This window comes from Solea senegalensis, linkage group LG16 (genome assembly GCF_019176455.1).
Source record: "Solea senegalensis isolate Sse05_10M linkage group LG16, IFAPA_SoseM_1, whole genome shotgun sequence".
Lineage (NCBI taxonomy): Eukaryota > Metazoa > Chordata > Actinopteri > Pleuronectiformes > Soleidae > Solea > Solea senegalensis.
Window position 1 is genome coordinate 20,048,029 of NC_058036.1, and position 16,052 is coordinate 20,064,080.

Below are 16,052 nucleotides of genomic sequence, written 5' to 3' on the forward strand. Positions count from 1 at the left end.
ACACGGGGCTCAGACCGAGCTCCAAGCCTCACGCTGCGTTTGGTATAAAGAGGAGACTGGACAGACTGTAGGGTACGAGGACACTGGCAGCGGCACAGATGAAACAAGTGGGAGAGTTAATGGCAAGAGTCGGGGTAACGCGAGGGTCAGAGTAGAGTTGAGACGGGGTTTGTTTGCCCCGGGCTGAGAGAAGTGAACCAGTGGGCTGAACAGCATGTCTGTTGGGCTGTGACGCCTCTTAGCTACTTCAACGCAGTCGGAGACACACTAACCAGTGAAGCTGGATGTAGCTGCTTGGTTCAAATATGTAACCAGACATGAAAAGATCTGACTTAAATGTTTCTGGTATTGTTACGACTTCACCGTAAATCCATGTGGACATTTGAGGTTTTTTTTCTGCACATAGAAAGTTACACACGAGCATTATTTTAGGTTCTCACTGACAATGAGGATTATTTCTGCAGCACGGCTATGAAGTCATGCCACTGTGTGTGTGTGTGTGAGTAAGCCATAGCAGCTGATATGCGAGCTGGAGCCTGAGCCGCGAGAAAACGCCCCAAATTGCAGTGTCTGCCATGCGCTGAGCCTCCTGCACCAAGACACTGTCTTTTGTTCTCCCCTGCTAGCAGGAGAAGCCTGACAGCTCTGAAATGATCCTCTCTGCTGTTACACACACACACACACACACTTCTCTATCTCCTTTTAACTCCTCTCCTACACATTTCCCAATTTTTTGTGTGCACACAATAAAGATACACACACACACACACACACATATATGCACAAAAACATACACTCATACACCATCTGTCTCTTTCCTATAGCCTCCATCGTTCCTCCCCACCTCTATTTTTTTTTTCTCTCCCTGTCTGTCTTTCTCTCTCATTTTTCCTCACTGTCTGGTTGTGAGGATGGCGAATCCCTCATGGATTTCTGCAGGGTATCACCATGGAGACGGGGCTCTGCCACACGTGTCTATAGATCCTTCTGCTGGATAGGGGGCACAGCCAGAGGTGGTGCATCTTGAGTGTGCTCTGTGAGGATGGAGAGAGGAAACAATGGTGAACAAAAGAGAGCAAAATTGGTGTGAGAGACACGGAGTCCTATATGTTCTCAAATATGAATATGAAGAAGGTGAAAGGAGGGAGAAAAAGAGCAGATGAGGTTACGATGAGAATGTTGAGTGACAGAAGATGAAGATGATGATGGGAACAAGAGGAGTCGTGGGGAAAGAGGAGGCAGAGGGAGCAGCAGCAGCAACAGCAGCCTCATCCCTGTGTCAGGGAGACAAATAGCATGTGATGCTAATGACTGGCTAAAGCTTTTGCCCCTGCTGAGAACAGCCGCTAATATGACTGCTAATAAAGGCACCGTGCAACGCTGTCGCATTCCAGCAGTCGCTCAGCTGTCGCCCAAAATTAGCCAAACAGAAGCCGTGGCTCTCCTGCAGCTCCACTCTGCTGCCTCACATTTAAGCTCTGGAGGATCAGGCCCTTCTCTGCACCGTCTCCAGAAGCTTTTGCTTCTCTGCATTAAAGGGCCACTTGTTCACAATGTAATAGATTTTGTTTACTCTCAGAGGATTCTTGTAATTCTGCCAATGGGCGACGCTGATAGAAACTTTCGAAGGGTGTTGTATGTTTTTTTTTTTTCTTTCCTCTCCTTGTGCAAAACCCTGCAGAATTTCTTTTAAACGCCACCTAATTGTTTTTTTTGGAATTTTAATTGCCAAGTGCATTGTGAGTGGGATGCAGCGCCTGTGATGACGAATGTTGCAGCCAAGGTCACACGGCGCCAGCGCCAGAGAACGTGGGATGGCAGAGCCGCAGAGGCTTCCTGTGGCTTAGTCATCACGGGGGCTCAGGAGCGTCAGGGCAAACACACCTCTCACTGTGTCACAACAGCTTGACAGCTCAGGGACAGGAGGACACCTGAGACCAAAGTTATTGTGTATTCAGTGCCTCTTAACATGAGTGTGATTACAAGTCATTTGCATAAAAAGGTCTGAGGTTGCTTTAAAGAGCAAGTTTTTTGTTGTTTTTTTTTACTGTAGATGGAGATTTAAAGCTGCAGTGTGTAACTTTGGCTCCTGACGTTATAATTCATAAACAGAAACAGTCAAACATTATTTCTCAGCTCTGTCCTTCAATACTATCAAACCTGACGAAAGCCCTGTTTGTAATCCTGTGTGTAAATAAATATTCCATCATCTCCTGTTCACTGAATCGATGTGTTATGTTTCGTCAAGATATCAAGAAGCAGCGTAGTACGCACATGACGGCAGGGGGCGGTGCCTAAATCAAGCGCCACGCACTGTCAGAGTGAAGTTGTTTGCACGTAGCCGGTGCCACGTCGGGGATCACTGGGTCACCCGCCTCAGGAGTACATGCCCAGTAAAGGTGATTTACTCCGATGAACTCCTCCCAACTGTGGTACTTTTCACTAAAAACACATGGAAAATGAAAGTTTCTTCAAAGACCAGTACATCGCGCTTGTTTGGTCTGAATATAAAGAGACTCACTGCATCCCAAAAATATGACATGTTCTCGTCTTGATGTGAGACGGAAGCGCTTGTTTATACTTGAAAGTCTGAAGCACACTCACCCTCTCTGTGCACTCCTGACCCCGTCTCGTCTTTTTAAAAGACAATAAAAAAACTATCAAGTATTTATTATTTTCTATCCATTAGCTGGTGTTGCCGCTCAATTATAGTAATTTAAAAAAAATAATCATTTATCTGCGGGATTCAGGTGTAGTTACATCAACACCTGTCTGTGGCTCAGTGCTCGACAGCAGGAGCTGCTTTAATGTTAAGATAAAGGCAGCGAGGACGGGGAAGACAGTGGGGGGGGGACACGCTGTGACTATCTGACTTTCCCACACCACTTTTCCCTCTTCCCTCTGCCCCCCCCTCCCCCCCCTCGTTCCTACCACTCACCTATCCTCCTCCTCTCCTGCCAGCCCTCCTGCCTTGGCAGCTCCTAACCTGTTGGGACCGGCCCTTGATTTATTTGGACGGCCCTGGAACGGAGGGGCCAGGATGAGTGGCATTTTAATGTGCTTTTGAGATGTTTGGTCACAAGCATTATTGATCACAGTGCTGCAGCACACACACCGGCCCCTCGCTCACTGTCCCGCAGACCCTCACACTGCCCTGGGGGAGAGGTCTGGCTGTCAGGCAGGGAATGAGTTTCCATGTGGGCTTAGATTAATGAAATAAGGCCCCTGGTTGCAGGGGGTCACACCATTAAGGAATCCCCAGGCTTGGTGAGATTGAGCCTGCCAGGTGACTGGACCCTGACTGACTGATGGACGTGTGGGACCAAAGGAAGAGGAAGAGAGGGGAGGACAGATAGGATATTGGACTGTGGGACATGAGTGAGGGGAAAAGAAGCAGAGGAGTAGAGGAAGCACAAATGGGTTTCTAAGGATGCCGTCCTCCATTAGCACCTCACCACGGCAATGAGCCACAAAAGCAGCACACGCTGAATCACAACAAGCATTTTCTCCCTCTCGCACGCAGCCTTGTGCCATTCATTCATGTCAGGTCTTACTCTTAAGTCGTGCGGGAGCTGGGGAAACATCCAGAGGTTGTAAAAATGGGAGCCAGGGATATTTCACGGTCGAGTGGACATGCCCAAAGCGTCTTTAGCTCTCTCACACTTAAACACTGGACAGAGGTTTATGTGACGGCCGAGAACTGTCAGCAGAACGCATCACAATTCTGACTCTGTGTGTGTCTGTGTGTGTGTCTGTGTGTGTCTGTGTGCGCACGGACGATGCCAAATGTGACGACACAGAGATACACACACACACACACAGTGTTGGAACAGGTAGCAGCTCTGTGAGGTTTCACGAGTGAAATGGATTAAGCCACTTTGATCAACAGCCTGAGCGCATATACAGATTATCAGATTATCAGATTAGGATCTGTCCCCCTGCTGCCGTGGGGTGCTGCAGAATACATTAAAACCAGAGGTGCTTTGGCAAAATTCAATTATTCCAGCTACACATTCCGCCCCAGACAGCAGGCAGTTGCTGTGTTTATTTCACATCATAACAAGCGTAAATCAGTCTGCAGCCAAGTGTTTCCACTGACTCTCTGACGCCCGCAGACCAAATGCATGTTACCTAATTACTGGTGACCACAGAAGTGAAGGAAATCTTCAGCTTTGGATGCTTCAGATGTGGAGATTTTTATCCCTTTGTAACTGTTTTCCAGGAGAAATGGAGCATCGCCTTTTATTGTAATTACTGGATAGTTAATGAGTATGTAACTCATTAGGGCCGGCTAAGCAAAGCTTAATATTCTTCACTGTGGGATTGTGACGCTGTGAGTGGATATAAACATGCAGATCTGCAACCGGGCAACTATTGGACGACACCAGCTGTCACTCACACTGGCGTCCACTCAAACATCCTGTCCTTTATTACTGTAAATGGAAGAAAATTGTAAAATTAAATAAAAAAAAAATGTCATTTATTTCCTGTACTATTGGAGAAGAGCTGAAACTAGCGCTTGAAACCCTTGACTCTCCAGAGAGCACGGTTACTGACATTAGAAATCAAGTGAGAAGTGAAGTAGGCTCATTTTCCCATTGACTTCCATTAAAACTGTTCTTTTTTGTTTGCCCCCTGGTGGTTAACTGCTACTTTTGTTCTTCTTTCTGGGCTTCACTTTTCAAACTGAAAGACACATGTCCATTTCTTTGATGACCAGGTGAGGCTAACAGCTAATGGCTGCCCTCTTCTCTCTCCTTTGCAGTGTGTATGGCTGCCCTCTGGCCAAGAAGAGGAAGAGTCTAGACAGACAAACCCTGGAAACGTCCCCTAAGAGGAGCTCCTACCTAGATGACATGGACAACTCCACAATGGAGGAATGCTATGAGACAGACGCAACGGAGGAGATGGATGAAAGGGAGGAAGAGGAGGAAGACGGTGCTGTAGAGGAGGAGGAGGAGGAGGAAGAAGAGGGGCAGGTGGAAGAGGAAGAGGAGGAGGTGGAAGGCTACATGGACTACAACGTGGAGCAGATGGAGCACGAAGACGGGGAAGTGGAGAGAGGTGACGGGGATGGGGATGACGAGGACGAGGAGGACGAGGAGGTAGAGGTGGAGCAAGAGGAGGAGGAGGGTGATGAGGACAGAGTGGAGGAGGCGGAGGAGGAGGAAGCGGTAGAGGAAGTGGACTATGAAGAGGAAGAGGATGTAGAGCAGAGTCAAGGGCAAGGTGAGAACAATGTTGCCATCACATTTCACGTGACAACATGGACCAATGTTTTTAATTGACTTTTTCTTCTGAGGAAGATAGAATTCTTTCTCACGTCAGTTGCTTTGCTTGTTTGAGCACAAAGACTTTCTCTGGGCACCTGCTCGCAACCTAACGCCGACAAAATGAGACATGAAATTATCATTTCATGAAGGGTTCTGTGTTTTGGTGTATTTGGCTTGCCCCCGGTAACATCCTGGAGTCTCCTCCGGTTGCCTGGCAACTGTCAGCTGAGCCAAGTAATATTTTGGCACATGACCGTCCCTAAAACAGCAAATTGTTTTTACACTTTGGGTTTTTCTGCAAACGAGATATAATATTAATTAAGGAGCATTTAGTTTCCTGCAGCCAGCGCGGTTAGCTGCGTCCTGTCTTTGTGCTCAGCTAGGCTAAGTGAGATTTAGACTTTCTCGTCTAAATCTCTGCCAAAAAAATCATGTTGAACAAACCCTTTAAATATTCATTATTTACTTTAAAAATGGTTACTAATATTCTCCACATTCACTCCGTATAACTGTGGCTTCTGTTGTTGGCAGCTGAACTTCACACGTAACACGTACTTAGTTTGCTGCTAATGTAGTCTGAACCTTAAACAAGCTGGAGGAGACAGTAGAGCTGGATAATATGGCCAAAAACATTATTACCAAATTTCAAAACATTCAAAATCAATAATTATTGTTGGTAACGTGCCAGATAATTAGAGATTTAGTTATGCTCCTGAAGGGATGTTGAAGAAACCACTTCAAACACTTAGAATTGTGTGTTTGCAGCGTGCATGAATATGACATTAAAATACAGAATAATAAACCTTTTCTTTTATCTTGATGAGAAAAACACAAGCATGATTTGACGCTTGGTTGTATTCATATTTAGGTTTTAATGATGTAAATGAGTATTTTGCTGGATTTCTCAGAGAATGTGAAAAAACACACGTAGGAATTTTTCTAATGACAAAAATCTATCGCGAATGACGGCTAAAATAAATGCGAATCTCAGGAATATTAAATGTGTCGACAGTAAAAACACCGGCTATTTTTCCAAAAACTCTCGCCCCATATGTTACTTTCCACAACCCCCGCACACCCCAGCCTCACCCTGACGTGCCCAACACCAGATTTGGCAGGTTTCTCTCCTTTGCATCACGATTGAACCTGACAGTGCCTTCAAGTCCAATTAAGAGTGAAGCTCTGAGAGAGGAGTGAGTTAACCCTGTGAGCGGAAGCTCTACCCACCCGGAGTGGATGTGGCATCTCGGCAGCCACGCTCGCGTTCCCCTCGCAGACGAGATGTGAGAACATCTCCACAGACTGGTGTTCGTTATAGCCCACAGATGAGACCTTCCCCTTAACGCCGACACAGTGGACTCTTCAGCCTGTCGACAGCCCTATTTTTATGGGTAGTAGCAGATTACGGTACTATTTTTCATATGCACACGATTCACTGAGCTCTATAATAATTAGGATGTTTACGTGATGCAGAATAAAAAAAGGATGTCACAGCATTTTAATCTGCAGTGTTTCCTTCACAAAAGGCAGAAAACTGGTTCCATATGCATCGTAATCATGTTCCCCCATTAGCCAAGACAGCACTTGTGAATGGTCGCTGGGCAGATTCCAACCTAAACGTCATAGAGGTGACGTTCTGAAGCGTTCAGGGCAGGACAGTCTCCTCTGTTCCCTCCTCAGTTAGCATCAGAATACTTTCCTGAGCCACGTTTCCATACGTCATTGTCAAAGTAAGTGTCTGGTATCAAAGTATCAAAGATGGTTTGATGATGAAGTTTAAAACAGCACCGTTTCTTCCCATCGTTGCTAGTTTTTTTGTCGTTTGATTCGCTTGTACCCAGCAGAAGTGAAACTCTCTTATTTTCTGTGTGTGGGCCTCCAGGTTCATTTTCTCTCCAGGAATGTAAGTGGCAGGAGCGATTTGCTCATGGTTGCTCAGGGCGGAAATGTGAAAGGAGAGATTGGAAGTGCTCCAGGAGTGAGTGCTTGAAATTACTGACAGAAGAGGTTCAGTAACCTTTTGCAGCCTGTCAGAATCAATTAGGCAATGAAAGGAATTCTAAAGATACTGATGATTGAATGAAAAAAAAGAACTTCAGCAGCAGACGATGAATAGCCGTGGACCGGGGTTCATCGTGTGGTAGATGGAACTCCGCATCAGCTCATTGATTTTAGATTTCCCTTTAAAAAAAAACAAAAAACAAAACGCTCGCTCTAATTCAAAGGTTTTCTCACAATATTTTGACTTTAACTGCTCAACATTGAAGAAAATCTGATCTCATTTGCAACTATTTATAGACGTCTATTATAATTTAAGGCCTGTGAATATCACTCACTGAAGTGAGGCAGGACATTATCCAGATACGGTCCAATGTTCGACGTCTCTGGCACGTTACCAACCAACTATATTTAACTTCCTGTGCTGATTCACAATTCAGAACAAGAGCTGCTGTTAAGACTCTCAAAGTAAATTATTAGGGGAAGCAAAGAGTTCCTTATCCAATTTAGATGGACCAAGCCCAGAAATCTGATTTACCAGTAAAATAGAATGATGGAAATGAAATTACAAGATGTTTGTTCTTTCTTTCCAGCAGAGGACGATCAGATGAGCGGCGGTGAGGGGGGCGAGGGCGTCGGGGGAGGCGGCGGCGGCGGCAGCGCCAAGTCTGGCCCGGCGACAGAGAAGGACGGCAACAACAACGACGAGTACGAGAACTACGACGAACTCGTGGCCAAGTCGCTCCTGAACCTGGGGAAGATCGCCGAAGACGCCGCCAACCGCGCCATGACGGAATCTGAGATGAACAGCAACTCCTCCAACAGTGCCGAGGAGGAAGAGGAGGAGGAGGAGGAGGAGGAGGAGGAAGAAGAGGAAGAGGAGGAGGACGATGAGGAGGAGGAGGAAGAAGAGGATGACGAGGAGGAGGAAGAGGACGAGGAAGAGGAAGTGGATGAAAGGCAGAGGGCTGATCTGAGTTTGGACGTCGACAGCGACGTGGTGCGTGAGACGGTGGACTCCCTCAAACTGTTGGCTCAAGGTCACGGCGCCGTGTTGTCGGACAATTTGGACGGACAGGAGTTTGAGGACGGCTCTGCCGGGAACCGGGGCGACGGCGACTGTCCTCTGAGCGGTGGGAACGCACACAACGGTGCTAACGGACAACATAAGACCACCGGTAACGGACAGACGGACAACAGCGAGGAGGAAGTGTGTCTGAGCAGTCTGGAGTGCCTACGGAACCAATGCTTCGACCTCGCGCGGAAGCTCAGCGAAACAAAGTCCACTGACAGAAACGGGCCGTCCCAGGAAAGTCACTTCCTGTGCGGGAATCCCAATCAGCAGCCGCAGCACCACGGCTACTCAGAGTTCCACCACTGCCAGGACGACAGGCGGACACTTGACAGGAACTACTCAGACATGGATAATCTCATGAAGCTCGAGGAGCAGCTGAGCCCGCGCTCCAAAGCGTTCTCCAGCTGTGCGCAGGACGACCGGTATCACATCAACCACCGGGACTTCGACGAGGACACCGCCTCGGTGACGTCAGACCGATCAGAAGAAGTGTTCGACATGACGAAGGGGAACCTGTCCCTGCTGGAGAAGGCCATCGCGCTAGAGTCCGAGCGCGCCAAGGCCATGCGAGATAAAATGGCGGCTGAGGCCGCCAGGAGAGACGGCGTGAGGTACAACCACGAAGACCACGGCCCGCGGCACGGTTATGGCGTTGAGCGTAAAGCCCGCCTGCCCGATGGACTGAAGAAGCCTTTCTACCATAAAGGTGAGTGCCGTATAACGCGTACACATATTTACTCGCTTTTACTCGCTCAGGTAAAGTGTTTATCTGCCAGCGTCTGCTTCTGTGTTGTATTATATCTGACCTGCGCTGGAGATGAGACGGCCCACATGCATTCTGGGAATTTCACTGTAACCCCAGGACAAGCTTTTTTCAGCCAATTTGGAAATTCGCATCTTGGTAGCAGCAGCAGCAGCAGCAGCAGCAGCAGCAGCTTATGTTGTTAAAATAGGGCAGCATGGAAACATCAGAGAGTCGGCTTGTCAGGCGTAAGTAATGGCAATCTGCACGGCCTGTTAGGACCGCAAATCTCATCCCTGCGATGCAGCTCGGGGTAAAGCTGCCTATTTTTAAACTCGGAAAAAGCACTTGGGAGAGAAAGCGAGCAAACCTCCTGTATTTTGTCAAAATAAAAATAATATACTTTTTTTTTTTTTTTCAATGACGAATTAAGTCAGATAAATGACTTAATTCATTCATAATACAGAGACACACATGTGTTTGTGTGTGTTTTTGAGATGCACAGGAAACGCCTGAAATACAGAAGGTTCAACACAAGTCTCGAAATATGACTTTAAAGCTTTTAAAGTTGTTTGCGTTGGATTTAAATAAAATGAAGTGGTGAAAACGTGTGTGTGGAATGATGAGGGAACAACTTTACTCCACTGAGTGCAAGAAGCAAAGATGGCGACTGGAGGTCGACTGATGTGGTTTTTCTCCGGCCAGTGCCAGTTTTTAGAAATCAGGACAGCAGATGGCTGATGTTTAATGCAGATTTCCTTTGGCCCATATATGGTTTGTCTCTCCAGTAACATGTGTGTCTGTGTGTCAGTGCAACTATAGTTACTGTAGTATTATTATTATTATTATTATTATAATAACTATAATTATATAATAATGTATTATATTTATAATTATAACAGTACAGTGAATAGGCCAATGCAGATGATCAAACAATATCTAATAATGGATCAATTCATGGATTACTCTAGTTCTCCTTCTGTGTCATCAGTACTCGATGGAAGCAGCAGTGAAAAGTGAACTAACCAATATGTTCACTTTAAGAAAACTTTGAATTTTACAGCACATTCTTGTTCTATTTCTATTATCACTTAACTCTTAATTGTCCCTCACATGGTGTCCTTCACCGCAGCGGGAGGATTTCAGGTGAGAGCAACAAATGAGAGAGACATACTGCACCCTAAATGCCACACAACTCACATCTGCTGTGCCGTATATCGCCACTTAAATGCCGCGCAAATGTTCGCCCCCCGTGTCTGGCTAATGTTGGAATAATGAGAGGATGTGAGACAGTTGTGGCGAGATAGCATCTCCCCGGGGCAGGACGGTGGCAGGCACTCGTTGACCAGCGTGCTTGTGTGTGATTTATAAAACAGAACATGGCAGTGGGTGGGGTTATGTGCGTGTGTGTGTGTGTGTGTGTGTGATACATGAGGCCAAGATGAAAATTGAACAGTATCAGAATGAGCGATAACGAACGACAGGGCCACTGACTACACATTAATTACCCAGAGACGCTATGGTAATGGGGGCCATTTGCTATGCAAAGCGCAGACCATCCCCAGCCACAATCAATATCCCCTGCTTTCTAATATGCCTTCCACTTGGCTGCCTCCACTCCCTGCGATGGGAACGCGGCCCACAGAATGCACAGTCATCACGTGTGTGTGTGTGTGTGTGTGTGTAATAACAATAACGTGCCACAGAGGAAGGCGTTATTATGGAGGAGCCGCGTTTCTACGAGTTCTTCCTCTACGTGAGATCCGGTGCCAGACAGAGGAGACGTGACACGGCGATGTGGCACCAAACTCATGTGCCCCTAAACATGACATAGATCGACGACAGCCGCAGAAGATAATGAGGTGCTTTTTCTTTTCCCTGATTAATGAGACAAGGGATTTCATTTGGTGACTCGCTTGTAAATGTACGAGGAGGTGTGCGCCGCGCAAGCTCTTCATCTCATCCTTCACTCCATTATTCTTCTTTCTGCTCCTTCTCTGCAACATCTGGGTTTGCTTTGGCACAAATATTTTCAATAAACTCCTGTAATCAAAGATATCAGAGGCCGTTATTGGATTTTTATTGATTTTTTTCCCCCCCCCCTCCCATGAGATGCCAATATGCAGCTCATCCTACACATGCCATTGGTTGTTGACGGTACGAAGAATCCTTGACCTTGTGTGAAAGTGAAGGATGTTTTTTTTTGTCTAAGTGTGCGGTTGCATTCGCAGAAACAGTGCCAGTTGGCACAGCTCAGCATCTCTGCTTTTTTTGGTGGTAAACATATCTGACCTGGGTTTGGGTGAAACAGGAGAGTCAAGTTTTAGAAAGGGAAAGACAATCTCATCCGGGGCGTGTGTGTGTGCGCGTGTGTGTGTGTCCAAAAGAAAAGGTAGAGCAAGGAATGACTTTAATTAAGAGTTAAGTAAGATAAGTTCTTATCTTAAGCTGGATCAGAAAATGAAACTCCTTGCTTAAGTTCACCTGCACTGTCAGTGAGCTCACTCCATTTTATCAGATCATTAAAGCAATAAATAACCGCCGATATCAAGCAAAATCTACATCAATTTAAAATCTATGTGGTTACAATAAGGCTGTAGATTTGGTTTCAGACATATGAATTCCGAGCAGCCATAATGCTGCAAAATGCTTATGAAAAATTCAGGAAATGGTGTTTTTAAAATGCAGGAAATAACATTTTTTCTGCGTTTTAAATATGAATTTAAGAAATAACAATTTGTCATGGGAAATAGCGAGGAACGCGACGTGAATTGCTGTGTTACTGAAACACGAGCTGCACATTCAGCTTTCATTGTGGACGTTCTCACTAAAGGAGCGCTGCCATATCTAATATTTATGACCGTTTATGATCGTGTGCTGTTTTGAGACAATTCTCGCTGTAAATAAAGTTATCACCTAAGTGTTGCAGCCAAAACCTCCATCAATCACAGTCAAGAGTGTCCAGAAATCACTCAAGGTTGAGACGCTGAGTCCAAACGTCCAAATGTCCACGACACACACGTGAATCACTTTGTGTGACATTCATTCGTAGCGTCTCAGTTTAAAACTCCCGATCGTGCTTTTCCTCAACGCTTGGACACAAGAACTTACTAACGACTGAAACTCTGTGACGATGTGGAGAATGTGTCATCAGCTCACTCTGCACCTTTGTCTTCGCAGACGCTTCTCGTGCCGACAAGAAGGAGAGCCGGTGTCCGACGCCAGGCTGCGACGGCACCGGTCATGTGACCGGCCTGTACCCGCATCACCGGAGCCTGTCTGGCTGTCCGCACAAAGACAGGGTGCCGCCTGAAAGTAAGCATATCAGTCACATGTATTCTATCAGCAGGCCTGGAATCAGCATGTGTCCTGTGACCACTGCTGTGTGTGCGCAGTGAAGGGTCAGACTCTGGTCTCTTGTGGCCTTTTGCATGACGTCATGGATGTGCTTGTTGATCGCCTGCCTCATGTGTCGCGGTGATGAAGCGGCAAATGAAGCCGACTGATGGGTGTGATGGTCAAGAGCTGTCAATCAGTGACTCCCTTGTCTGCATGAGGCCTTCTTTCTCTCTCCTCCGCTAGATGACCGTGACGGGGGATTCCTTATGTGTGCTGCATGCTTCTGTTTGGTCAGTGCATGAATGGCTAATAAAAAGCTTGCCTGTTCCCATTCATTTATCTGTGTTCCTTTCCGTTATATTGAAGAGAAAGTCAGTATTATGTTTTTAAACTACAGCACGGATCAAGTGAAGTGGCGATAAACATTAGCCTTGACTTTTTCCCTCTGAAAATTCACCCTGGCTATTTAGTCTCGCTCACCTCCTGCAAACTTCTCTATAAAAAGCCCCTTTACATGTTTCATTAACTGCGGCGTGCAAATCAAGTCGTGATCTGCCGCGACCCCAGACTGCAATCGGCATAAAAGAGGGTTTTAATAATGGCGGAAAAATGAGTTCTCATCAAAAGACCGCGTGTGTCGCACAAAGGCCTCGAACCTGAGACGCTCTTGTCTCTCCCAAATTTCAGATGACTTTAAGCGTGTGACCTTGCCGGGGATGGAGAGTCCCAAAATGGAATTTGGAAAGGGCTTGAATTGATTGTCACTGGAGATTTTGGAATATGATGTCTGTGTTTATCCTCCTGTTCCTCACTTTTGTTGATTGGGCCGACTTTTGGGGGAAAATGATCCGGTGAGGACTTTCATCACCTTCAGTCCAACAAGTACAAAAAAGGGTTTAGAGTGAAACGCACTCTGTGTTGTCACTTTATTAAAAGTTGATTTCACCTTCTTTTCATCCTTTCATCACGGTGCAGAAATAACCACATAATATCACTGTCTTATTTCTCTGACTTTCAAAACCGATCTAAATCTGGATGCATGTGCACACGCGTAAACGGACGCGACGGCGGCCGCGTGGAGCGCGCGCGTCTCCCACGAGTGAGCGGCGCAGCTCACCTCTCGCCTGTTTTTCACACGAGCCGCACGGATCTCAAGAAATATACACCGAATATGAACTTTCTTCACAGTTTCAGTGTTTCTAAATCTGTCGCATACGTCACAGACGCAGCACGTCCACGGCTCCGTTCATTTATTTTATCATTCATTCATTCATTCAGTCTGCCGCTTTATCCTCCACCTGAGGGTTAATCCCAGCTGAGAGTGAAACACCTACTCTCAATTTAGCGTCTAATTAACCTCATGCATGGTTCTGGACTGTGGGAGAAACCCGGAGAAAACCCACCGAACATGCGACTTCCACACAGAACATCAGTCACACAGAATATTCAAAGATTAAAAAACAATTCATCTTTGTCAGGATTGCAACAGTGATTTGCTTTTAGGAATGAAAGCGGTGCATTTATTGAGAGAGGGGAGGGGAGTTCAGCGAAGTCCACTGTCAGCCAATCACAGTGTTTCTGTGGACAGTGATGGTTTGAAGGCAGAGATGAGTCGTTGTCACACATGGGAGAGCCTGCAGGGCAAAGTCAGTGTCTCTCTCTCTCTCTCTCTCCCCCATTAACACATTTACTGGCCTGAATGGACGATGTATTATTAATGGATTCATTTAATTGGGAAATCACACAGTGTAGCCAGACTCTTCATTGGGAAACGTGAAAAATGACAATTAAATTCCATGTAAAATTCCTTCCTTCCCGTTGTGTTTGCTCACTGCAGCGATGTGATCCCGGTCCTGACATCAAATGTGACACGTTTGCCTTGTGTTAGCGTTAAATTCCGCTGTAGTCTGTCCCTGTGTGTGTGTGTGTGCTGCGTGGATCAGGCCTCGCCTCTCTGCCTGTCTCTGAGCAGAAGGCTGGGCAGCAGCGAGATATGCATAATGTATTGGCTTGTGGCATGTTGAGGTGGCAGGCTTTGTCCAATTACCTGCACTGAATACCAATTAGAATGTAAGGGAAAGAGGATGATGAGGGGTTAAAGTTTAAGGGGGTGATAATGATGAAGCTGCCGCCGATGGGTTTTGGCCCCCGTGTGCCGCTGGTGTCGAGACGAACCTTCCCCGCGCCCGCGGTGCTCCAACAGCTCCACTCGGACATCCATAGATCATTAATCTAATTGGCGGGTTGCCAGGGGGATCTGAGACAGTTATGGACTGTTTTAATGGTAAATGGTATTGAAGAGTGCGCTCTCTACCCTAACAATGTGCAGATGATAACAAAGCTCACTCTATCAAGAAGCCCTGTTCCGTCTGTCTGCGTCTGCCATTGATTTGGAGGCTTGTGTTTTGCATGATTGCTGGCTGTTGGTCGCTCCGCTCGCTGCATGCACAGAATTCTCCCTTCCGTCGCTCTCCCCGGCTGCGGCTTTGTCCCGTTCAACTTAAATGACATCTTTTTATTCATGACTGTCGCTATTCCATGAATACTAATTTGAAAGGGCAGGATAAGTGGGAGCAATATGGTGGGAAACCTTGTCTGCCCTTTCAAACTAGTGTTCATTAAAATGAAGAAGAGGTCATTTGGGTTCACACGGGCTCATTTCTTAATGATGTTTATAATGCCAAGCTCCTCACATACTAATAGAGCTTGATTGTAAGGGGCTCCTAACCTTCCCTGTCTTTCACTCCTGTCTCCTGTGTGTGTGTGTGTGTGTGTGTGTGTGAAGTTGTGGCAATGTATGAGAATGTTCTAAAGTGTCCTACGCCTGGCTGCACGGGACGCGGCCATGTCAATAGCAACAGAAACTCCCACAGAAGGTGAGTGACAGACGGCGTGAAGGTGGCGCCGTCCGTGTCGCATCATCCTTTCTTATAATGTATTTTAATCTTGTTTTTGTCTCACGTCGTCCGTGTTTTTGTTCAAATTATTGTTCGATACCTTGTTTTCCACATTATTTTCTGTGTGTGTGTGTGTGTGTGTGTGTGGATATACAGTATACTGTATGCAGTGTTTGCCGAGGAGAACATAGTTTAACACAGACTGATTGGAATGCAGCAATTCACACCTTCCACAGTATAAATCATTCATCAGCTCATGGGGTATGTCATCTATCAGGTGCAGGTTTGGAGGGAGAAACTGAAATAGCAGGGTGCTCATGCCAGTGCTGTCAGACGGGGTGAGGTGACAGTGAGAGAGGAGTGTCACCCGGAGCAGATGCTCGGGGAGTTGGGCTGTAGCCGCAGCCATTAGCACCTTTCTGCCACTCAGCCAGGGTGACAGGAGAGGTGCAGACCTGGGAGGACCAGAGCGCCTCCGCACTGAGCTCCAGTCACACGGCTGCGGCGTGAAATAGACGCGCGCACACACACGGACACACGCTCCATAAACTTTCACTTTCACTTGAAAGAGCTGATACAAACTCTCCGTGTACTCACAATCCACCAACCGGGCACGAACTCCCCATCCCTGCACACGCACTCCCCATCCCTGCACACGCACTCCCCATCCCTGCACACACTCCACTCCCATCCCCATCCCTGCACACGCACTCCCCATCCCATCCCTG

At 46.7% G+C, this 16,052-nt stretch overlaps 1 protein-coding gene across 8 annotated transcripts in view; it reads left to right on the forward strand.

Annotated features, from left to right (window-relative positions):
• myt1lb (myelin transcription factor 1-like, b) overlaps positions 1–16,052 on the forward strand; it is an 89,206-nt gene that overhangs the window by 53,413 nt on the left and 19,741 nt on the right. For 6 of the 8 annotated variants that reach the window (XM_044047182.1, XM_044047188.1, XM_044047184.1 and 3 more), the window contains exons 5-8: positions 4,766–5,229; positions 7,865–9,052; positions 12,269–12,403; positions 15,213–15,303. In XM_044047182.1, the coding sequence (XP_043903117.1) occupies positions 4,766–5,229; positions 7,865–9,052; positions 12,269–12,403; positions 15,213–15,303 (1,878 nt within the window). The remainder of the gene's footprint in view (positions 1–4,765; positions 5,230–7,864; positions 9,053–12,268; positions 12,404–15,212; positions 15,304–16,052) is intronic. The other 2 variants (XM_044047183.1, XM_044047186.1) reach the window with 1 other exon arrangement.